The sequence below is a fragment of the Doryrhamphus excisus genome, linkage group LG9, assembly GCF_037039965.1.
Source record: "Doryrhamphus excisus strain RoL-2023G ecotype Guam linkage group LG9, RoL_Dexc_Guam_v1.1, whole genome shotgun sequence".
NCBI classification, from domain to species: Eukaryota; Metazoa; Chordata; class Actinopteri; order Syngnathiformes; family Syngnathidae; genus Doryrhamphus; species Doryrhamphus excisus.
Window position 1 is genome coordinate 4,715,369 of NC_136365.1, and position 24,059 is coordinate 4,739,427.

Here is a 24,059-nt window from a genome sequence, read left to right on the forward strand (position 1 = left end):
ATAGTTATCCTCCCTATCTGTGTGGAAGTGGTAAGTTTTTGGCTATTTAAGTTTAAAGGAAATAACTTGAAGGCTACCGTTTTAGGTCGCTAGCTCTCTAGTTTGCGAGTTAGCATGTGTCTCAAGACCCTGCAGTTGCGCAATATGTTGTAAATAAAAAGAGTATAAATGTGACTATAGTCGTGTTTTGTCATGTCTACAGGGCTCTAATAATGCTTTGTTCATTTTAATCTGTGGTTTCTTAAGTTTTTATTATTTGCCGTTTTATTATTATTATTATATTTATTTATTTATTACTGATTGATTGATTTTCTTTATTCTTGATTTGTTCATTTATTTTTCATCTTATTTTGTGTAGAAAAATAAAAATTAAGATATTTGAGAACAGTGGAATGTTTTATCAGAGCTTTTATTGTAGAAAATCGAAACCAAAGCAAAGTTTATTCATTTTTCTGTTTTTAATAAATGCTTTTTTTGGTTTTTTTTTTTGAAAACCTGACCGTAGCTCCAGTGGCCCCCCAAGTAAATTGAGTTTGAGACCCCTGGTGTAAGGTGTACCTGTGTGCATGTGTCTTTGGGATTGGGATTGATGAAACTGTTATATACTTACTAATTTGAGGGCCTTCTTTTTTCCTCCAGTCACAGCCACTGCAGTATCTGTTGCTTGGGCTTGTCAATATATATGCGTGCGTGTGTGTGTGAGTGTGTGTGTGAGTGTGTGTGTGCACGAAGGTTAAACAGTTTCAGCAGCCTTTCACTCATTGTGTCACTCAGTTGCCTCACTCTCCCCTGACTCACATCAAGGCACATCCGCCTGCAGACATCAGCACACAAACCTCTTCACTCCACTCAAGCAGGGTTAAATGATCGCACCCACATTATTAAACTCACCCGAGTTCTCTCAACGCTTCTATTTGGATGTGTGTATGTGTGTGTGTGCGTGTGTGTGTGTGTGATGACAGGCTGTTGTGAGTTCTTCCCCTGTGAGGGCCTTGTTTACTCAGTGGGGTCCCTTTCAAACATTTGGTAGCCCGGCCAGACCGCCTGTTTGTTTTTCCCACATCGTCTTCTCCTCTCTGTCTTTGTGGTTTTAAAAAAAAAAACGAATGAATGAAGGTCTCCCCCTTTCCTTCATTCTATCTCTTGTCTTTTTCCCCCTGACTTGCCTTCGCTTTCGACCTTCGTGAGTTTGCCCGGCAGCCATGTTGCCATCAAGAGTAACCTGGAGTCTTTTGTGTACACTCATTCGTTTAATGTGTTCTGCCTCCTGGAAAGTTTCATCAAAAAATAATTTGTTGATACTGAAATATAGTAGCCCGTAGCTAAAGGTCCCATATTGTTGTATTTTTCAACAATTTTAAATAGGTCTCAAATGTGCTGCAATAGTGTATTGGAAGTGTTTTGGCCAACGTCCAGCCTTTGAGGTATTTAGACAAATTAAAAGTGCTTTTAGTAAGCCTGTCTGTGAACACGCCACATTGTGTGTCTGTAGCTTTAATTCTAATGAGCTGTGTTTGTCCACACCTGACAGTATCGTCTTCTGGTCTTCAATGATGCACTGACTGGTATGCACTTTAATTTTGTTCTATCATAACAATGACAATAAAGATATTCTATTCTATTCTAGTATGGCTCCAACAAGCGCTACTGTGCAATTGTTATCCACCCATTACATATGCAGTAACCCCTCATTTATCCCTGTTAATTGGTTCCAGGCCCAACCATGATAGGTGAACAGTGGTTAGCATGTTGGCCAGACAGCTAGGAGATCGGGAAGATCTGGATTCGAATCCCCACTGGGATTTCTCCAGGTGTTCCCTGGGTTTTCTCTGGGTACTCCGGTTTCCTCCCACATTCCAAAAACATGCTAGGTTAATTAGCGACTGTAAATTGTCTACAGCAATCAGAGCCGACCCAAGGCATAAGCGAACTAAGCACCTGCTTGAGGCACAGTGGCCACTAGGGGGCCCCCAAGAGCATCCATCCATTTTATACCGCTTATCGTCACAAGGGTCGCGGGGGTGCTGGAGCCTATCCCAGCTATAGTAAGTGTATGAATGATCAATATTGCCCTCAATAAGAAAGGGACCCAAAATCAAATGTTGCTTAGGGCCCCATGCAGGCTTGGCCGGCCCTGATAGCAATGGTTCCCAAACATTTTTTGCCCCCCTTTTGGAGGTGAAATTATCTTCAAAACGGACTATTGTAATATATTCTTGAAAAAAATGTTTGCCCCCCTTCTTAATGCATGATCTGTGTCTGTTTTTTAGGCGCCTGAATCGGAATAACTTGGCCGTCTTTCCCGAGTTGCTCTTCCTGGGAACGACGAAGCTTCACAGACTGTAAGTCCAAGTTGTCTTTCTGCTTTCTAACTCCGGTTGCTCTGTTTGTGTTTTTGCAATGAACAATCACATGACATCACATGATGACATCATGCTGAGGCGCGTTCAACTGTGTTATATTTGAAGTCGATGCTGTTATTAGGCTCCGTGGCTACAAAGGTGCAGATACAGTACTCAGTACTGTAAAAGTCAAGTATCAAGGGTACAGAAATAAGTACAAAATAATACAATTCACTCCGCGATACCATGAATAATATGTGTTTATATAGCCTGTGCACTACAAATTATAATGTATTGTTATTTTAATAATTAGGATCCTTGCAGGGAAATTTAAGGTGTCATTGATTTTCTCAAAGGCAAGAACCAGACTAGCTTTGTGTTGCAATCGCTTTGTGTCTGCAGTGGGACTCAAAACCTAGTCAAGCTGTACAAAAATGTGTCTGCATGTTTATTTGAAATAATGAAAGGGGAATGAGAGATATTGATGTCACTCTGACCTTTTACAAATCAATTGTAATCAGTGTAGTCGGTGTTGATGTGTTGAAATCACAATACATTCATAAACTGTATGGATAAAGGTCTTTGGATCATTTAATTTATCAATGCATCTCACCAAGATATTTTGCACAAATCTTGGGGGACAGTTTGGGTACACTGTTTTTGCAAGATCCACAATAGCACGTGGGTTAGTTTTGTGTGGAAGAACCTGCACAAAAACCTCAACCCTATGAAACATCTTCCGTATGGTTCAGAGGGGTACCGATAGACATTTTGCGAGGGACAGGAAGTATAACTGCCCATAGTAGTCTGTTTATGTAGCCCAGTCTTTGGCTATCAAGAGTCATGGCTAGCAATAATGCCAAGGAGAAGCCAGAGCTTGAAAATCAAACTAAAACAGACAAAGGTTAGTGGATTAGAGTAAAGCCGTGTGCTGACATTGTTCAATAGAGACTGAGAACGGGTGTTACTAGCTGGAACTATTAATGTTGCACTTTAGTCAGTCAGGAACTTTAATTTCCTCAAAATACAATTATATGTAATATGGTCAAACTGAGCTAGGAGACCTGGGTTCGATTCCCGTCTCTGCCATCTCTGTGTGGAATTGCATGTTCTCCCTGTGCGTGCGTGGGTTTTCTCCGGGTACTCCGGTTTCCTCCCACATTCCAAAAACATGCTAGGTTAATTGGCGACTCCAAATTGTCCATAGGTATGAATGTGAGTGTGAATGGTTGTTTGTCTATATGTGCCCTGTGATTGGCTGGCGACCAGTCCAGGGTGTACCCTGGCTCTCGCCCAAAGACAGCTGGGATAGGCTCCAGCACCCCCGCGAAGAAACCCTCGTGAGGAAAAAGCAGTAGAAAATGAATGAATGAATGGTCAAACTAAGCTAGGAGACCTGGGTTCGATTCCCCTCTCTGCCATTTCTGTGTGGAATTGCATGTTCTCCCCGTGCATGCGTGGGTTTTCTCTGGGTACTCCGGTTTCCTCCCACATTCCAAAAACATGCTAGGTTAAATGGTGACTCCAAATTGTCCATAGGTATGAATGTGAGTGTGAATGGTTGTTTGTCTATATGTGCCCTGTGATTGGCTGGCCACCAGTCCAGGGTGTACCCCGCCTCCCGCCCAAAGACAGCTGGGATAGGCTCCAGCACCCCCGCGACCCTTGTGAGGATAATCAGTATAGAAAATGGATCGGTGGTTAAACTGTTACAGTTGACATGATTGACACACAAGCTGAGCAGTTTTATTTTTTGTTCCCTTACTGTACCAAATGAACCGTAATGTGACACCAAAACCAAGTAACCGTACCCCACTCCTAATAACAACAACCCTGCAGTGGAACATGGACGAATACAAAAAAGAAGTGTGATATTAAATGCCTCTCTCCATTGAGGCCAGTTCAGTAGCTAATGGAGATTAGCACCCCGACAGCTGCTGCCCACTGCGTCTCCGTGTGTGTGTGTGTGTGTGTGTGTGTGAATCAGGTTTCTCCTCTAAAGTTACATTTGCCCTTTCATAGTTTTAGACACAGAAAATCAGCATTTCAAAAGCCGCGTGGCGCTGATTGTTGCGTTCCAATCCAATCCAATCCAATCCACTTTATTTATATAGCACATTTTATAAACAGAGTTTCCAAAGTGCTGCACAGACTAGTAAAATTAAAAAGTAATAATCCAAAACTAAAAGAGCATTTAAGAAATAAAATAATAAAATAAATATTAAAATATTAAAAACAAGAAACAAAGCAATAAAAGTATAAAAAATAAAACTAATTACAATAAAAACGAAGAACTAAAAGACACAGGACCATACGACTCACTCCGAGCTAAAAGCCAGAGAATAAAAGTGGGTTTTAAGACGAGACTTAAAGCTTTCGATATTGGGGGCCTTTTTTACTTGGGAGGGCAGAGAGTTCCATAGTTTGGGGCCGACCACAGAAAAGGCTCGGTCCCCCCTGGTCTTAAGTCTCGTCTTAGGCACCACAAGTTGGAGCTGGCCCTCGGACCTCAGTGACCGAGCTGGAGAGTAAACTTGGATGAGGTCCGAGATGTATTTGGGGGCCAGCCCATTCAACGCCTTAAAAACAAACAATAAAATCTTAAAATCAATCCTAAAACGAACGGGCAACCAATGTAGGGAGGCCAGAATTGGGGTGATGTGCTCCCCTTTTTTGGTTCCTGTTAAAAGCCGTGCCGCAGAGTTCTGGACTAACTGTAAGCGGGAGAGAGACTTTTGGCTAATTCCAGAGTAAAGTGCATTACAGTAGTCCAGACGTGATGAAATAAAAGCGTGCATGACTTGCTCAAAGTGTTGCAAAGATAAAAAAGATTTAATTTTAGATAAAAGCCGAAGATGATAAAAACAGGATTTTATAACTGCATTAATTTGTTTGTTGAGTTTAAAATCACTGTCTATTATGACGCCAAGGCTGGTGGCTGAGGGACGAATGTTGTTTTGGAGGGGACCGAAGTCTATAGGGGGGCCTTTATAGTTGAGGAGGATAGCTTCGGTCTTCTCTTCGTTAAGCATTAAAAAGTTGTGGGCCAACCAGGCCTTGACATCCCTTAAGCACTCAAGAAGGGGTGTCAGGGGGGCATGATCATTTTTTGCGAGTGGCAAGTACAGCTGGCAGTCATCCGCATACAGGTGATAGGAGATGCCATGCTTTTTAAGTACTGCGCCAAGTGGGACCAGGTAGAGGGCAAATAAAATGGGCCCAAGAATTGATCCTTGTGGAACTCCACAGTCAAGCGGAGCAGTGGAGGAGTAAGATCCCCCAAGTCCCACGGCAAGGCATCTCCCTGACAGGTACGATCTAAACCACTCAAGAGCAGACCCCCTGACACCCACACAGTTCTCCAGGCGAGATAAAAGAATGGTATGGTCCACTGTGTCAAAAGCAGCAGTCAGGTCTAAAAGCACTAAAATGGCTGAACCACCAGAGTCAGTTATTAAAAATAGGTCGTTAAAAACCTTTAAAAGTGCAGACTCAGTGCTATGAAAGGCCCTGTAACCTGACTGGAAAGTGTCTAAAATCCCATTCTCGTCTAAAAAAGGTTGCATCTGTGCAAGAACACTTCTTTCTAAAATCTTTGAGATAAAAGGCAGTTTAGAGATTGGCCGATAATTTGATAAAATTGAAGGATCCAGACTAGTTTTTTTCAACAAAGGTTCAACAGTAGCCTTTTTACAGAAAGATGGCACGATACCAGAGGCCAGGCTACTGTTGATGATGGCACACACAGAAGGACCCACGGTTGGCCACACCTCCCTAAAAAAGCGAGGTGGGACTGGGTCGATGGGGGAAGAAGAAGGCTTAAGACCCTTTACCATCTCCGTGATAAAAGCCAGTGACACAGGTTCAAACTGATAAAAACCTTTAGAGCACTGTGTCAATGTGGGCATATTAAAAGAGGGGGGTGATATATTACTTCGTACAGATGCAACCTTGTCCTTAAAAAACTGCAAAAAGTTTTCACACGTTTCATAAGATTGTTCAAGTATAGTGGATGGACTGGGATTTAAAACAGAGTCAATAGTTTTAAAAAGAACACGTGGGTTGTTAATATTGTCTGATATCAAGTCTGAGAGGTATTTTGTTTTCTCAATCTTCACCACGTTCTGATAATGTCTCCAACTGTCCTTGAGGATTTGATAGGAGACCTGTAGACCGTCCTTCTTCCACCTGCGCTCTGCTTTTCGGCATTCACGCCGGGCTGCTCGAGTGACATCGTTGAGCCACTCTTCCTGTTTAGTTTTGGGGCGCATGGCTTTCAGGGGGGCTAAACTGTCCAAGACAGTCGCACAGGTAGAAGTAAAGCAGTTCATCAACTGCTCGGTGTCCAGCGCAGCGCCTGAGGTCATAAAAGCCTCAGACGCAGTGGAGAACAGAGTGGCAAAGGCCGAGGCCGCGTCAGGCTTGATAAAGCGACCAAAGCGAACAGGAGCAGGCAGGCTGGTGTTACAGTGTGTGTCTAAGTCAAACCTAACCGGACTGTGGTCCGAGAACACCGCATCACCTACAGAGACGTTATGAACAGTAAGACCATAAGACAAAACCAGGTCTAAAGTGTGTCCATGTATTTGTGTAGCTCCTGTTACACTTTGTGTCAAATTAAAAGCTTCCATCAATTCTAAAAAGTCTTTCGCCATAAGCGTAGAAGGGCAGCAGACATGAATATTAAAATCACCCACAATTAAAATTCTGTCATACTTTATCAGCATTGCAGCGACAAAGTCAGAAAAGTCCTGAATAAAATCCTTGTTGTGCTTGGGTGGTCTATAAATGACAGCGCAAAGCACCCGCTCATGTTGATGAAGTTCGAAGCAGCTCACCTCAAATGAGCCGAAAGACACCACTGACAGTGGCTTATGGCGCAAAGACGCTTTTAAAATAATAGCAATACCTCCTCCACGGCCAGTGGTTCTTGGCGTGTTGATGAAGGTACAATCAGGAGGCACCAGCTCAGAGAAGGCAGCGGACTCACCGGCATTAATCCAGGTCTCCGTGATGAATAGTAAATCCAAACCGTGCGATTTGAAGAGGTCCTGGAGGATAAACGTCTTGCTTGAAACTGACCGCGCATTCACCAGTGCACATTTCGTTGGGAACCTAAGTGCCGCTGAAACTGCACGGTTTAGCGGCCGAAGGTTGCCGGGGCTGACGCCGGCAGCGGCCCAATGAGGACGGCGAGTACGTAGTGCACGACATTCGTCGTGTTGCCCAACGATCGGCACCAGCCAGGCTCCAACGGAAGCAAGGAAACGCCGAGAGAGGAAGCGGCGAAAACAATCATTATAGTCGCTCGGAATATTTTGTGGGGACCGTGCCACCTCGGGAGAGAATGCCAGCCAAGCTTTGAGTTTCACGAGTCTCCCACCCCGTGTCCGCCGGCGGCGTCTACGTTTCCTGGGAAGCGACGGCTCTGCCCGCAGCAGAAAGTTTGGCACATCGGACAGGTATGAGGGACGCGGTTTGTGTGACCCCCAGTGTTCTTGTTTCACACATACTGCAACAATGTGCTGGATTTTAAGTAATTCTTGGCGGTTATACACCAGCAGAGAGTCTATGGTCCTTAATATAATTAAAAAAACAAAAAAAGCGAAAGTGAGCTGACCGGGACGGCGAGCCAGACACACCGGCGCCATCTTGAACCCTTCCAGCCACCTTCCACCACCTCTGAGCAACGCAACGCTAGCGTAAAATGATCTGCAGGTCTCAGACTGTGGGAACTAACTTCTTGTCATGGCCCTTTGTGGTCCAGAGGTGAATAATTATGGCGGCGTACATACAGTATACGCCACAACTGCATATGTGTGTATAGTTCTATAAAAAAAACCGTGACCAAATATATTTATCTAAAACAATATTGACATTCTCCGATGATTCACAGTGTGTGAAAGTTGTTTATATTCTGCGGCCACGCCAGCAGTTGGCTGGGCTTGACCTGTCATGTCTGAGGTTGTGTGTTTCTACATGTGTATGTTGTTCAAGGCCAAGACTTGGCATTTTGCTCAGCGTGTGGCCCAAAGGTAAAAATAAATCCCTGCTGTACTTCTCCGCACTCAGCTGTCCCAGACAAAACGGCCTCCGAGCGCGTGGACATATGTTTGTGTAGCGGCGGTCGTGTTTGTGCGGGGTCGCCTGCTGCTAAGCACATCTTCAGTAAACAATAAGAGCATAGTGGTAATGATAAATAAAAAGACACACAGAGAGCTGAAAATGAAAAAAAATTGAAAAAAAAAAAGTCATTCCCTGTCGGCGCCATGTCGGCCACAAAGCAGATTTGTCAGACGTATATGGAAGTCATTCGGTATGTATTTCAACCACAATGCTCAAACCGGTATTAAGTCTATTGTTCCTTCACCACCAACAGTGTCTTATTATATTTTTGGAAAACATAACATGAAATTCTTGAGAAGATTCTACATGGAAGTGGGATCTCGCTAAGTTTTAATTGAGGTCAGATGGTATGTACCAACTGAGGCCTCCCTTTGCTTTTGGCAACACTGCTGCTAAATATACAGTATGAACACTTACTTAACCTGCTATTATGAACAGTTTTTTCCCAGTTTCATTCTTTTAAAGCCCAAAAACTCAATGTGGGTGTGTTTTTTTTATGCCTTTAACTTTTATTTTCTTGCAAAATATGTCTAATTCTTGGACGTACAGTAAAGTCTCGTTATATCGATATCGGTTATAACGAATTACTGCTTATTACGATACTATTTTCATTTCCCGGCAAATTTCTAGTCTTTTATGATATGATTAGTTCCGTTAGTACGATACCCGGTTATTATGATAATCAGGTTACTACGATGCCCTTTTCATCTCCCGCCAGCCAATTTGGTCTGCTTATATCGATACAAAAGCAGCTTAAATCAAGTGCATGTTTTTGTAATGTGGGAGGAAACCGGAGTACCCGGAGAAAACCCACACATGCACGGGGAGAACATGCAAACTCCACACAGAGATGGCCGACGGTGGAATTGAACCCTGGTCTCCTAGCTGTGAGGTCTGCACGCTAACCACTCCACCACCGTGCCGGTCTTTGAACATCTTGAAACAAAAAGATGTCTTCAGACGTCTTGCTTTTGTTCTTAAGGCGTCTTAAGACAAATCGATGGCTTAGCATGTTATTATTTCTATTGCGGCGATATCGCATGATGTCATGCATGATGTTGTATGCTACATGAGTGGTTCCACTGTCATGTCTCAGGCTGGTGTTGTATTGATGAGAATATGCTGTTGGTATGCTATCTCTTTAGTTTTGGAAGTAAAGCAAAACTTCTACACAATTGCGGCCTCTGAGGGGCTGAGTGTGGATGTTGCCATAGCCGCAGCAGACAACATGTCTATATCAAAAGCTGAGCAAAAAGAGCACTAAAGTGTTTTCATGGAATGGAATGGAATTGAATGGAATGGCCTTTATTGTCATGATACAAGATCTACAACGAGATTGGAGAGCTTCTCCTTTTAGTGCAGTAGTCAAGTTTAAAAAAAAAACTATATAAAAGTAGAGTAAAAAAGACAATTTAACAAGATATATACAAGATATATACAAGGTATCCAGAATATACACATGTATTGCACAGGAGCAGACATATTGCAGATATATTAATTTTAGTGCAATGATAAATGGGTCATAGTACAAATAATGACTGGTGTATACAGATGAGTAAAGTCACATATGAGTGTATTGTATTGGGATAGTGGAAGAGATACAATCCTAATTGACCCACAAAGGGAGTATGTGACAGACAGAAACCTAATGTGTCTCTTTGGTCTTCTATTGTAGCACCTTTCCAACACCTGTGTCCCCCCCCAAACAAATTTAGCCAACACCCCCGAGGGCCCAGACTCCATTAGTTACTTGGACACACACATCTGGAGACACCATGTGGTGGGCAGCACCCCAACTACTGCATCACACACACACACACACACACACACACACTGCATCTCCCTGTGTTCCATTGTTGATGGCTGAGAACCACAGCTGTGACTGTTTGCTCCAAGCGAATGCTGAGAGACAAACAGACAAGACAATTGGGTCCAACACTTCATTAGATGGACTCTGTAAAACATGATGGCCCTGTAAAAAAAAAAAATCAAAAAAGAAAAGCTCAGTACATTTGCCAAGAACCGGGGCAATCGGCGTGCTGATCAAAATCAGCTGTTTGGGTGAGCAATCCTGGACTTTATGAACGCTCAACTGACAGCTTTTATTACTTTTATTAAAACTATAAAGTAAATGCGTTGGGATTGATGAAAAAAATGGTGTGCTGGATTCAATGAGAAACACGCGTCTGGTCGTGTTTCAGCGCCAGTGAGCTCACATTGATGGGATATTTGCATTTTAATTGTGCACATTTTTTTCCTGCTCTGCCAGAAAGTAATGAAATAATCACAATAAAGACAATAAATTAGGAAAAACTAAAAATACTGCTTAAGACAAAATAATCATAAAATACAGGAATAAAGTGTGATTTTTTCTGGAGTACAAAACTTCTAATGTTATGAGAAGACATGAATGTTATTTTTTTTAAAGCCAAAAGGTCACAATTTTACATTAAAAAAAGCTTTTCATTAACTATGAAAATAAATCTGAAATATTAATCATATTTGTAATCTAATCTTGCAAGTGAAAAGTGAGTTTTTTTATTAAAAAATCCCAATATCATAAGAATAAAGACAAAATATTACAAGAAATACATTTATTTTTTTATTTGATTTTCCTGAAGAAAAAAATATTATGAAAATAACCTGAAATACTACAAGAAAAAGAAGACACAAAATTAAGATTTTTCTGAAGACAATAACTCATAATTTTATGGGAGGAAAGCCATACAATTTATTTTCATAAAGGTTTTTTAATTAAAAAATCCTAATATCATAAGAATAAAGACAAAATATTACAAGAAATACATTTTTTTTATTTGATTTTCCTGAAGAAAAAAATATTATAAAAATAACCTGAAATACTACAAGAAAAAGAAGACACAAAATTGAGATTTTTCTGAAGAAAATGGGAGGAAAGCCAAAATAGTATAATAAACACATGTAAAATTGTATAATCTTGCAAGAATAAAGTTGGGAAAAAAAACTTTCTGTGAAGTATGCATATATTTTTGTCTTCCCAATGTAGCCAGAATCCTCCCTTTTGTACGCTAACTTCAGACTTAAACCAAGAATGGCGCTGGATTTAATGTGACAATGAGACACTTATTGTGTGTGTAATAGTGGCTAATCCTCTGCTAAACTGTGCCATGATGAGGCTTTACCAGGCAGCATTGTTGCTTAGCAGCCTCGTAAGGTTCTGTCTTTGTCTTTTGTAGACCCTGCCACACACACACACACACACACACAAAGACTCGGTTGAGAAGACAGGCTTCGCACATCGGTCCAAAAGAGTGCGAGCAGGCTTGTCCACAGTTAACTAACATAAAGGGAGCGTTGCAAAAGGAAGCCTGAGGTCAGAAGTAGAGAAAATTACATGTTTTTTTTATAAAGATGAAGATGAAGCACATTTAGTTGTCATGGTGATGATGACCTTCGAGGTCCAACGCAGGTCAAAGGTGAAGAATGTGACAGTCAGGAGATCTAAGCGGGACGTGACTTGTCCGAGGTGGAATGTCACATTAACACATTAACAATAACGATGACAAATGAAACACACTTCATAGCTAGTTGTTAGTGTGTCAAGGATACAATACTTTATTGTACTAATACTAATACTAATACTCGCCATCTTTAGTCATTTGGGATCTTTTTTTGTTTACATTTTTACACCTTTTACAACATTAGCTTTCTGGATTTCTTGGTGTTGGGTGTTTGAGCCATGATGACTGAATAAATCAGCAATGTTGGGAGTATTATATCTTTATTAATACCATAAGAGTCAACATGACAAAGGGTGAAAGATGGGAAATATTGTACAATGACCAAGAACTTCCAAATTTCCAGCACAAATCTGCACAAAAATTCCCTGCAAAGTCGTCACCTCGAGTTCTTACAAGAACGTGTCACTGACTCACTGCTTTGCTTTGGATGAGTCACATGATTGACGTTTGAAACGCTCAAGGCCATTCATTCCTAAAAAGTGTTTTTTTTTTTATCTTACCATTCATATCTTAACACAATGCTGCAATTCATTCTCAGGGAAGGCTCGGCCAAAGCCGCTGTGGCATCGTTGTAAAATATTATGTTATACAAACACAATGTGGAAATTCCATGGTTGTTATTGTTGCATTATTGAGGTATAGTGATGATAAAATCAACCTTGGATAACATTAGATTTTTTTCAATTGATGATTTAAGCCTGGATATAAAAAAAAGTACTGCAAAAAAGGTCAGTAAGGATAATTCATAATGCCGCCAACAGAGAACATACTAACTCCTTATTTTTAAAATCACAAATACTTCAACTTGCTGATATAGTTAATTTTCAAACAGCTAAAATAATGCATAAGGCTAAAAACAACCAATTAGCTAAAAATGTCATCCAATACTTCTCTACAAGAGAGGAGAAATATGATCTCAGGGAAGAACTACATTTGAAACACTTCTATGCTAGGATTACGTTAAAAAGTCATAGCATTTCAGTATGTGGAATCAAACTATGGAATGGATTGAGTAAGGACCTCAAACAATGCACAATGATGAGCCAATTCAAGAAACAATACAAGCAGTTGATGTTTGCTAAATACAAGGATGAAGAGTCTTGAACCAGTCATGATGTGCTATATATATCACTATATTGACACTTACTATGGTACACATTATGTCATTGGATGGTCATATCACCTTGTACTTCGGTACGAGGTGCATTATTAAAAAAAAAACCCAAAAACCTTAAATTGTATTATGAAAGCAGGAAGTGAACAAATGTAACAGTTACTAATTGTAAAAGTACCAGATGGAGGGGTTGGGATTTAATAAGCTTTGCTTCTTCCTACTCCTTTTGGACATGTGCAACTGTGAACTGATTATGGGATGCATGAAATAAAACAATTACCATTACCATATTGGGGGGTAAAACGAGGGACACAAAAACCTGAGGTGAATATCATGGTTTTATTCAGTAATACTGATAGTAATTGTGTTGCATCCTGGAAAATGATGAAGTCATTAATGATGTGCTGTTATCAAAATATGCACACAATTTCTCAAGTACAGGAACTTGTATTGTACTTGAACCTTGTATTTTGCTTCGTTATAGGGCCAAATGACAAATACATGTACACAAAACATTATAAGTTAGTTTTGTTGGTATCTAAAAATCATGTTGTGTCCAAACATCATGATTGCTATCACAGACATATTTTATATTTGAACTTATTCCTGAATTTAATGTTGTACGTAGTAACTTCACACTATAGAGGATCTTTGACATGTCTTTTTTTTTTGCAATAGGTCCTTAAAAACTCACATTTTGTAATAATGGGGTGTTGCCAATTTTACACAGCGGCTCAATCAGTCACCTGTTGCCCAGGGTGTGTGTGTGTGTGTGTGTGTGTGAGTGTCAAAGGTCACTAGCTCACAGGTGAAAGTCCACCCAACGAGATCACCAGGATAATGAACATGCCAGGCAGGAGTAGGCTCGCTGCTCTGCCCATCAAATTCCACATATTCCAGGAACAGAATGAATGAAAGCTATTTAACGCAAAGATTAGCCATGTTTGCTCTCTTAAATAGTGTGTAGAAAAGGGAGAGCGGAGGAGTACAATGAAGCGATGACAAGTGTGTTTTGTACGTTGTGAGTGAGCTGTGGGAAGATAAGAGAGGGACATGCAGAGAAAGTAAAGAACAAGGAAAAGAAGCCTGAAGCCTTGGGGCCTCCATGTTTGCTACATATAACTATACTCGGGTGTATGTGTTTGTGGGATATCTCTTCTTCTGTTTCTTCTTCTGGGGTCTTTATCTCCGCTGTGTACTTACATCAAGCATCTAAATCACGCCTTTCTCACTTTTATGTCCTCTCCTTCTCTCAGTCACTTGAGGCCCTGTGCTTTAACCTAATAATGCAAAGTGGTGTCTAGCGTAGATTCCATCCACTTCCTTCCTCTGCAGGCTATATCTGCAGGTATGGATCTATGCAAAAAGGCCCCGTGTTGATGGATGAGTCAACTCTCTAAGAGTTATGGGAGGAATTATATGGAGTAATCAGGGCAATTTATCATGTACAGCACCAATCTCAGCCGCTCGGCAGTATTGACCCAAGCGTTATAGCTTCACTCTGCTAATAAAGATGTTGACTTTTGGAATGAGCAAATAATCTGTGTGGAATTCATCATTTGGAGCACCGCTTCGGTTTCATCAAGAAAATACTGTACTATCAACAGATACTCAAACCTGTCTATTCAAGATTAATTCATTAATCCAGAATGTCTTTCTCACTGTAAGTTTATTTGTTAATATACAAATGTTGTGTTTTTTATTTTATATATTTTATTCATATAGCATTTTCTTTCTTTTTTTCCACTACAACCAAGCAATTTCCCTTGTAGATCAATAAAGTCTTCTTTCAGATTAAATATGGGAATCAAACTCAAAATAAATAATATTAAATAGATGGTTTACACAGATGATTGATGCACATGTGGAATATCTGGAAAATCTGGAATAATTTAGTCATTCATTCATTCATTTTCTACCGCTTTTTCCCTCACGAGGATCGCGGGGGGTGCTGGAGCCTATCCCAGCTGTCTTCGGGCGAGAGGCGGGGTACACCCTGGACTGGTCGCCAGCCAATCACAGGGCACATATAGACAAACAACCATTCACACTCACATTCATACCTATGGACAATTTGGAGTCACCAATTAACCTAGCATGTTTTTGGAATGTGGGAGGAAACTGGAATACCCGGAGAAAACCCACGCATGCACGGGGAGAACATGCAAACTCCACACAGAGATGGCCGAGGGTGGATAGCTTTGTCAGAAAATATAAAAAAATATATTGTTTAAATGTCATTTTCAGTTATCAAAACATATTTCATGCCACAAAATAACAAAAATAAATGCATCACTATAGATATATATTTATTTTAGTTTGTAATAATATAATTAAGAGAATAAGATATGCCTTTATTCGTCCCTCAGTGGGGAAATTTCTATTGCACAGCAGCAAGAGTACAGAGTCAGTTAAGCAGTACAAAATACACAATATAGAAAAATAAACAATATAAACAACCCAAGTATTAACAAAATCAACAGTTTTTCCCAGAGTTATATACAATACAGTATGTAGATAATATGAAACGAGATGAGATATATGACCAATTACAACCGTATATGTCCCACAAAAAATAACTCAATGTATTTTTCCTGGTAAAAAGATTAGTTTTTAAAGGTAACTGAAATAGTACAAACGTTCCTGATTGTGAAAGAAGAAAAGGTTGCGTTGATGTCAGTCAGTCAGCAGACCTAACATGGCTGTCTCGCTTACCCGGGGGTGGCGGCCTCCTCCCTCCCCTCTAATCCTCCATCTTGGCTACATGTCAAGCCGCCTTGTCCAGTTGCACAATATCCCCCCTCCAGGGCAGGCAACTGCATTGCCTCTCTGGCTCCATTAGTGCCACTCCACTGGCATCGTCTGCATTCTCCAGTGGGACCGTCATCGGCGGCCATTGGCACCCCCCCCCCCGTCACTCTCAAACCTTCTTTCTCAGTCAGCCTTTACGCCATCACACTCCTTCATCAGTCCTTCCTCTTCCCTAAAAGTCTTTCCCCTCGTCTTCTCCCAGCGTTGGTTTGGAGAGGCTTACGCAAGACCCTCATCCGTGCTAAACAATGCAAAAGAGGAAACTGGAAGCTGACCAGTGATTCCTCTCTGGGATGTTCCTCACAAGTTTGGAGCCTCTGGCATTATTTGGAGTATGTTTTGAATGGCGCACAGTGACCTAGCCTCATTAAAACGCATCATGAGGCCACAGCGAGAGCTGCAGCACATCGCCACTTGTCAGCTTGTCCAGAGAACACGGTACATTTGAATACAAAACGAGAAGAAGAAGAGAAAGTGTTGCTTGCGTTTGTCACAAGTGTCTAATGACAGCTTCCAGCATCGGAGGTGTTATTATCCCATTACAGTTCTCTGTCATCTCTATGCTAGCACACAGAGCACCCCCTACCCTTCGGCCACGCCTCTCTAATTGAACAGCTTGCTCTTAAAGAACACTGACCTCTTTGCAAGTGCCTGGCAGAAAAAAAGCACACACACATACACACACACACACACACATGCCAGCAAGATTGGGTAATGCAGAATAAACCAGATGCTATCTGAATGAGCGATTCAATCAACTATGCAAAGACAAGTTAGGACTCTGATCACTTTCTCACTTGTTTGTCGGCCTGTTTCTATGGTAATCCATTATGCATCATAAACACTAGCAGTGCCATGATGCCCGTCTGTACCGATCTCATTTTTATCTTTCTTGTAAAAAAAAATCCTATATGTATTAAGTCTTTTGTAACAAAAATTAGCACAGCTAAAATTACGTAATTATTTATTTCTTTTTTTCTACTACTACCAAGCAATTTCCCTTGTAGATCAATAAAGTCTTCTTTCAGATTAAATATGGGAATCAAACAAATAATATTAAATAGATGGTTTACACAGATGATTGATGCACAGTGGAATATGTGGAAAATCTGGAATAATGTAGTCATTCATTCATTCATTTTCTACCGCTTTTTGCTGGAGCCTATCCCAGCTGTCTTCGGGTGTGAGGCGGGTTACACCCTGGACTGGTCGCCAGCCAATCACAGGGCACATATAGACAAACAACCATTCACACTCACATTCATACCTATGGACAATTTGGAGTCGCCAATTAACCTAGCATGTTTTTGGAATGTGGGAGGAAACCGGAGTACCCGGAGAAAACCCATGCATGCACGGGGAGAACATGCAAACTCCACACAGAGATGGCCGAGGGTGGAATTGAACCCTGGTCTCCTAGCTGTGAGGTCTGCGCGCTAACCACTCGTCCACCGTGCCGCCCAGGAAATGTTTTTATTTTTTATTTTTTATTTTTTATTTTAAATTTTTTATTTTTTATTTTTTATTTTTTATTTTTTATTTTTTATTTTTTATTTTTTATTTTTTATTTTTTATTTTTTATTTTTTATTTTTTTATTTTTATTTTGTTTTATTATTATTTATTATTTATTTCATTTTGTTGGCAATTTCACTGCTGTGTTATTGTGCAACGGCAATAAAGAAAGTCTCTGTCTATGTCTACAAGCACAATGTGGTTCTCGTACAATCCTCTTTCCTCCTGATATTACTATAAATGGATCTGCAGGCGCTTCTGCCTGCTGAAACTATTAGTAGCATTCACATTTTAACAAAAGCCAAGTCCAGTATTTTCCTCACACCTACTGAGCTTACGAAACATTTCCCACACACACACACACACACACACACACACCATAGCAAGCTTCACTTCATTTTCCCAGCTTTGTTTTTTAACGACAGTGAAAGTTCTTCAACTTTATGTCAACTTTCAGCACCGTAGAAATACAAAGACGGATCCTCATCCTTTGGGGAAATTCAATTATGGACAATTGGCAGGCGTGTAGAGACTCAAAGGAGGAAGGAAAGAGAAGGAGAGAGAGAAAATGTGTGTGTGTGTGTGTGTGTGCATGCAGGTCTCTTCCTGTTCCTGGGTCAGACAGCGAGGCCTGCATCCTGACAGCTCATTGGCAGACTCTCTTATTAGCACACAAAGAGGAATTCTAACAATCTCTTCCTCTGAGCCAAAGATAAATAAACGATAAATTCAAAATTTTTTTTCGTCATTAAAGCTGTCAAAAGAGCAGGCTTTGACATTTGCCCTCCATTGCTCTTATTTCTCAGCTGCAGAAAGACTCGTCTTTCACTTGAAATTATGAGCCGGCGTTATTCTAAATCATACTGCCTGCAGCTAAACTGATAATACTGATGTGTTTATGCATTATTTTCTTGTTCTCTTCAGTTTTTTTGTCATCCTCGGCATTTTTTAAGCGTGTTGCAAGCTTTAATGAGAGAGAAAATCAAACAATAAGCGAACACCTGCAGTTTAATGAATACACGGCTTTTACTGTAATATGCTTTAAAACAAGACAGCACAAAGATGTCAGCATGTTTTTACGAGTCTCATAATTACTGGATTACTGTCAATGTGTGAGCGTGTGTTGACTAGGTAACAGAATTACTAAGCAGCTGCTTGCGTATATTAGTGTTGTTAAGTGAAGCTGTATTACGCTGTATGAAGTTATTATGAGAAAATAGCTTGAATTTTATCATAAAGCTGCCATATAATTTATAGCAATAATACATTTCCTATGAGAAATATTGTAGATTTGTTTTTTTCTGATGCATCATCCATGTATTTATACTTACAATTACTACAATACTGAATTACTACAATAAAGATGTAATAATAAAATAATCAAGTCAAAATTTTATGGGAAATTTTGAAGTTTTATGACATTATGTGCTTTAATCTTGTAGACCAGTTCGGAGGCGCGGCGCAGGGCAGCGTGGTGTGGCCAGTGGTTGCTGTCATTAATTTTTCCACTGAAATGTGGACTCGGTTTTGGTGACGTGTATGGACTGTGCACCTGTCAGCCAATTTTCCACTGCTTAGACTGCGCTTCGCCTGTGCCAAGAATAGACCAGGTGGGAGCTGGCGAACATTCAGCGCACCTTTGGCGCACTGTTTTGTCACAAAATTGTCACTGCGCCAAGCTGGAAATGTGGACAGCTCCCCTGGAGTGCCACGCCACACCCATTTTGGCGCAGTCCAGTCTAACAAATTACCAAATTGGCTGCGCCACGCTGCGCCACCTTGCGCTTCACCACAAATTTAGAGCCCTAAAGGTAGAATATTATGACAAAATGATCAAATTACCATACAGTCAAATATTATAAAGTTGTACATTTACAACCTTTTTACAAAGACGTGCTCACCCCCCTGCCTCCAACTGATGGTTCACCTGCCTAAAGTTGTTCTCCATTAATCCAAACCACATTGTCAAGTTCTAAGTTCTAAGAATGTTTCACTTTGTTGTGCAACAGTCTGACCATATCTAATCCATCTGTGTTTGAAAGCTGTCTTCACAGAAATATTCCCTTACACAAAACACGTGAGGAAAAGTGCACATCTGGTTCACATTCGCTGTTATTCTGTTATTCACAATGACCCGCCACACATACAAGATAGGACTTCCCATGTTTGATGAAATATATGATGAAATGATCCAGATTTTGGAGAGAAAATGTGAAGGTTACTCCATATCAGGCTTAACCCGCCCCAGTGGGTAGTAAAGCAATACTCCAATACAAGGTGACTACTCTAATGTAGCAAGTTTTATTCCTATAGTATCTTCCGATACTATATTGTAATTGAAATATATATACTAGTTGCCATGTCTTAATTCCTAGTGTTCAACAAAAGCGAAAGAGGAACCTGTTCCCAAAATGAGCACTAACTAAAGGTTAGTTCCTGAGTCCATGTGAAGTCATTTGCTAACCAAAACAGCAGCACACACTGAAACCATCTCTTGGATGATTAAAGTATGAGATTTTATCAAATTCCTCCACTGTGTTGTGTGCAACCATTTTTAGTCTGCATTTAGTCTGCATAGTTAATTGTGTTTTTCTACAATTTGAGGAAAACAAACAGAAAAATTACATTAGTCATTCATTCATTTTCTACCGCTTTTCCTCACAAGGATCCCAGCTGTCTTCAGGCATGAAGCAGGGTACACCCTGGACTGGTCGCCAGCCAATCACAGGGCACATATAGACAAACAACCATTCACACTCACATTTTCACAATTTGGAGTCGCCAATTAACCTAGCATGTTTTTTTTTTTTACCCGTAGAAAACCCACGCATGCACGTAAACTTCACACAGAGATGGCCGAGGGTGGAATTGAACCCTGGTCTCCTAGCTGTGAGGTCTGCACACTAACCACTTGACCGCCGTGCCACATTAGTCATTCATTTAATAAATGTATTTTTTTAATGTACATGATAGCAGGTAGCACAAGAAGCGCTGCAGCATGAGAACAATAAAAAAATTTAACATCAGTTATATTTAACGGCATAAATCATTCATTTTTAAGCATGCACGGTGAGAGAGAAACCGAGTTTGGGGTGAACTAAAAATTCCACTAAAAATAATTTTTCTGGTGTTTACGGGAGTTCCCAACAGTATTATTGACGGGAGGCTCACTGTGCACTGTATTATATTATTTTTTTTACAAACAAACACCTTCCTCCAGTAATGATGTCGGATCCCTTCCATTTACCACATGGGGAAACATGGTTATGAATACGTCTAAATTGGATCGAAATGGGGAAATCTATTGGATTAACTTGAATGAGCGGCAGTTGTCTTTATTTCTGGATTTGTGTTGAAGAGCACCTAAAAAGGAAGTCAATCTGGGAGTGCATGAAGGAAGTGATGGGCTTGATTGACTGGAGAGGAGGAGGGAGGAGAGGAAAGGGTTATTAAGCACAATATGGCCTGACAGCCTGCATGCACAGACAAAGCCCATAGGTAATAGTGTGTGTGTGTGTGTGTGTGTGTGTGTGTGTGTGCAGGCTTGCAGGGGTTCATAAGTTTAGTGATGTCGTCCATGACAAGCCTCATTTGAACCGAGTTCATGTGTGTGCTGCTTCAGACAAGCGTATTTTAAGACACGTCTTAGTGCTTCCATCATCTCCTGCTTCATTTCCCCCATAGTCATCATTTTCCCACAATCATCTCCTGGAGGCCATCAGACTGGCTCCACTGACTTTGAGTGTTTCGCTTTTCTTTTGACTGAATGCTGCATTTCTATGCTGTATTTCTGTGAGAACATTCTTGATGGATGGATGGATGGATGACGGCTGCTAGTCAAGCAGAATGGATTCTTCTAATTGAAGTATGGGGGTGACAGCCGTTTCCATGGTAGCAATTAAGCACCGTGAGGTTTTAGGTCAAGCTTAATTAGCATGCAAAGATGAAAGAGAGTCAGACAACCATCAGTGTGCGTTTGTGTGCATACACGTGTGTGTGTATGTACATATGTGAGTCAATCTGTCTGTTCTTTTATCAACTAATATTATTGTTAGAGTGATATTGCTATTTTTTTGTTTAATTGATTTTTATTTACTTAATATTCTAATGCTGGATATGTTTAATTGTAGTTTTAGAATATGCCGCAGGACAATAAAAAAAAAATGAGCTGCAAGCTACAAATGGTCCCCGGGCCAGACTTTGGACTTCCATGCATTAGTTGAAACCATAATAGAATTATCCTCAATTTCTCCATATGCTAAACAGTTCAGTGCGCTTTTGCAGGAGTATGCTGGAGCCTATCCCAGCTGTTTTTGGCCGTGAGGCAGGGTACACCCTGGACTGGTCACCAGCCAATCACAGGGCACATATAGTCAAACAACCATTCACACTCACATTCATACCGATGTACAATTTGGAGTCGCCAATTAACCTAGCATTTTTAACATAACTCGTTATTGGAATGTGGAAGGAAATCGGAGTACCCGGAGAAAATTTATTTTTGAAATGATTATTTATTAGTATAAATAAATAATTTATAAAATTAAAATTAAAATTAAAATTAAAATTAAAATTAAAATTAATCAAAAATACTAAATAATTTAGTATTTGTCCCCTAAGTGGGCATGACAGAAGATAATTGGGATCCAATGAATAAACCTGAAATGCATGTTTTTTGGTCTGAGGAGTACCTGAATACACCAATGCAGAAATGCCACAAAAAGCCAAAGAAAATGCAAAACACACACACACACACAGGCCTAACCTAAGACCTGAGGTCATGCATGACGGCAGTTCAAATTTGGTGACTTTAGAGGTTACCAAATTCCTCCTGCTCACATTGCTGTGCTTTACAGCTCAATAGTAATGGCAGAAGAGGGTGTCATCTCAGTTATTCACAGCTCAATGATAGGAAGACCACTGTGTGTGTGTGTGTGTGTGTGTGTGTGTGTGTTTATGCTGATTGATATGTATTACTGATGTAAGGCGAGCTGCCATTAAAAGCTTGGAAAATGTGAGTGGATCTCTGAGCTGTGACTATTAGCCTGAAAGTTTCCGGTGTTGGCAAAACACAAGGGAGTGCAGACGTTAGTGAGAAGTGTGTATAAATGTGTGTGTGTGTGTGTGTGTGTGTTCATGTGTGAGAACTAACAGTAGCAGGTGGCAAGTTTTATTCACCCCGCTGGCCCACATTCAGCCTCTGGGGGGGTTTGGGGGGGGGGGGGGTGGTGGTGGTTGGCGGGGTGGATTGTGGAGAAATCTAAGGCTCAGCTGTTCTTCTGTTGTAACTACACGTGTGAGCAGCTTTGGGGTCTTTATAAAATTCACGTTTAGATTCAAACATGATCGTAAATATTTTTGGCTGCGTTATGTGCTTCCTTTTTTGAAGCTTTTATTGCGAAAGCGTTTGTACAGTCATGTCACTGTAAATGATGCTTTGAGTCGCCAATGAGATGTGTTCAAGTTGTGGAATCATTAGTAGGGCTGCAGCTATTGAATATTGTAGTAATCAAGTATTTTACTGACATTTGTTTCCATTCAATGAGTAATCAGAAAAAACATGTTTTCGCTTGGTCAAAGAAAAATAATAAATTCACAAGACAAAATAAAACATTTCACAAAATAAAGAACAACCAATTGGTTTAATATTTTAGATAATCAAGCGTTGTCCATAGTGTAACTGGCTATTTTTAAGGCTACAGATACACTATATGCAATTCTAAATTAGTATATTATAAATGTTTTGGAAAAGGATTATGTGGAAATAAATACAACAATGTCGTAATGAAGGTAACACAACCAAAACGTAAGCCAAAGACACCACTAGTCACTCAGTCACGCAATATAAATGAACAAACAAGTAAATGAGAAAACATTAACGTTTGTGGCACAAACGGTGCAATCAAACAAGTAGCTTTTCCACAACCCACAGAACATTGTGACTTAAAATAGGATGGGTGGTAATTATGAAAGGTGTGTGCATCTTACCGCAGAGTTGTTTTATCCATCAGCCACACCAGCAACCGCTGGGATTTCATTGTTGACGGACAGCTGCGACGGCAAAGCGTGGTGTGTTGTTTTTTTTTTTATAAATTTAGTTGTCCTTAGTTGACCTCTTTTGTTGCCTTTGCTCTTTTTTTAGCCTCTTCAGTCTCACTTCAATGTGTCATCAAACACCCGCTTCCTTTTTCATCCTCTGGTTGGTTGACATATGCGCATTGGTGACGTAAGCGATTCCCCGAAGCAGAAAAAATCAGCAATTTTTTAAAATCACCTCGTACTTTGGTATGTGACAAAAATGAAAAAATAAAAAATAACAAAAATTTATAAAATAAATAAAAAAAAACAAAAAAAATAACAAAAATTATATTAAGAAAGCAGGAAGTGAACAAATGTAACAGTTACTGATTGTAAAAGTACCAGATGGTGGGGTAGGATTTAATAAGCTTTGCTTCTTCCTACTCCTTTTGGACATGTGGAACTGTGAACTGATTATGTGATGCACTCAATTTGAATGTATTAGAATTATTCGAATAAATATTGCAGCCCTAATCATTAGACAATTGGTCAATGACTTAAGATGACTCCAATTCCACCCCTTAGCCCATTCCCCTTTATCTTACACCTACCCGTACCCCTTAAACTAAGGACCG

The 24,059-nt window shown here is 40.3% G+C and overlaps 1 protein-coding gene across 8 annotated transcripts in view; it reads left to right on the forward strand.

The window, feature by feature from the left end:
- slit2 (slit homolog 2 (Drosophila)) overlaps nt 1-24,059 on the forward strand; it is a 112,012-nt gene that overhangs the window by 8,897 nt on the left and 79,056 nt on the right. For all 8 annotated transcript variants that reach the window (XM_078793253.1, XM_078793249.1, XM_078793250.1 and 5 more), the window contains exon 4: nt 2,271-2,342. In XM_078793253.1, coding sequence (XP_078649379.1) covers nt 2,271-2,342 — 72 coding nt within the window. The remainder of the gene's footprint in view (nt 1-2,270; nt 2,343-24,059) is intronic.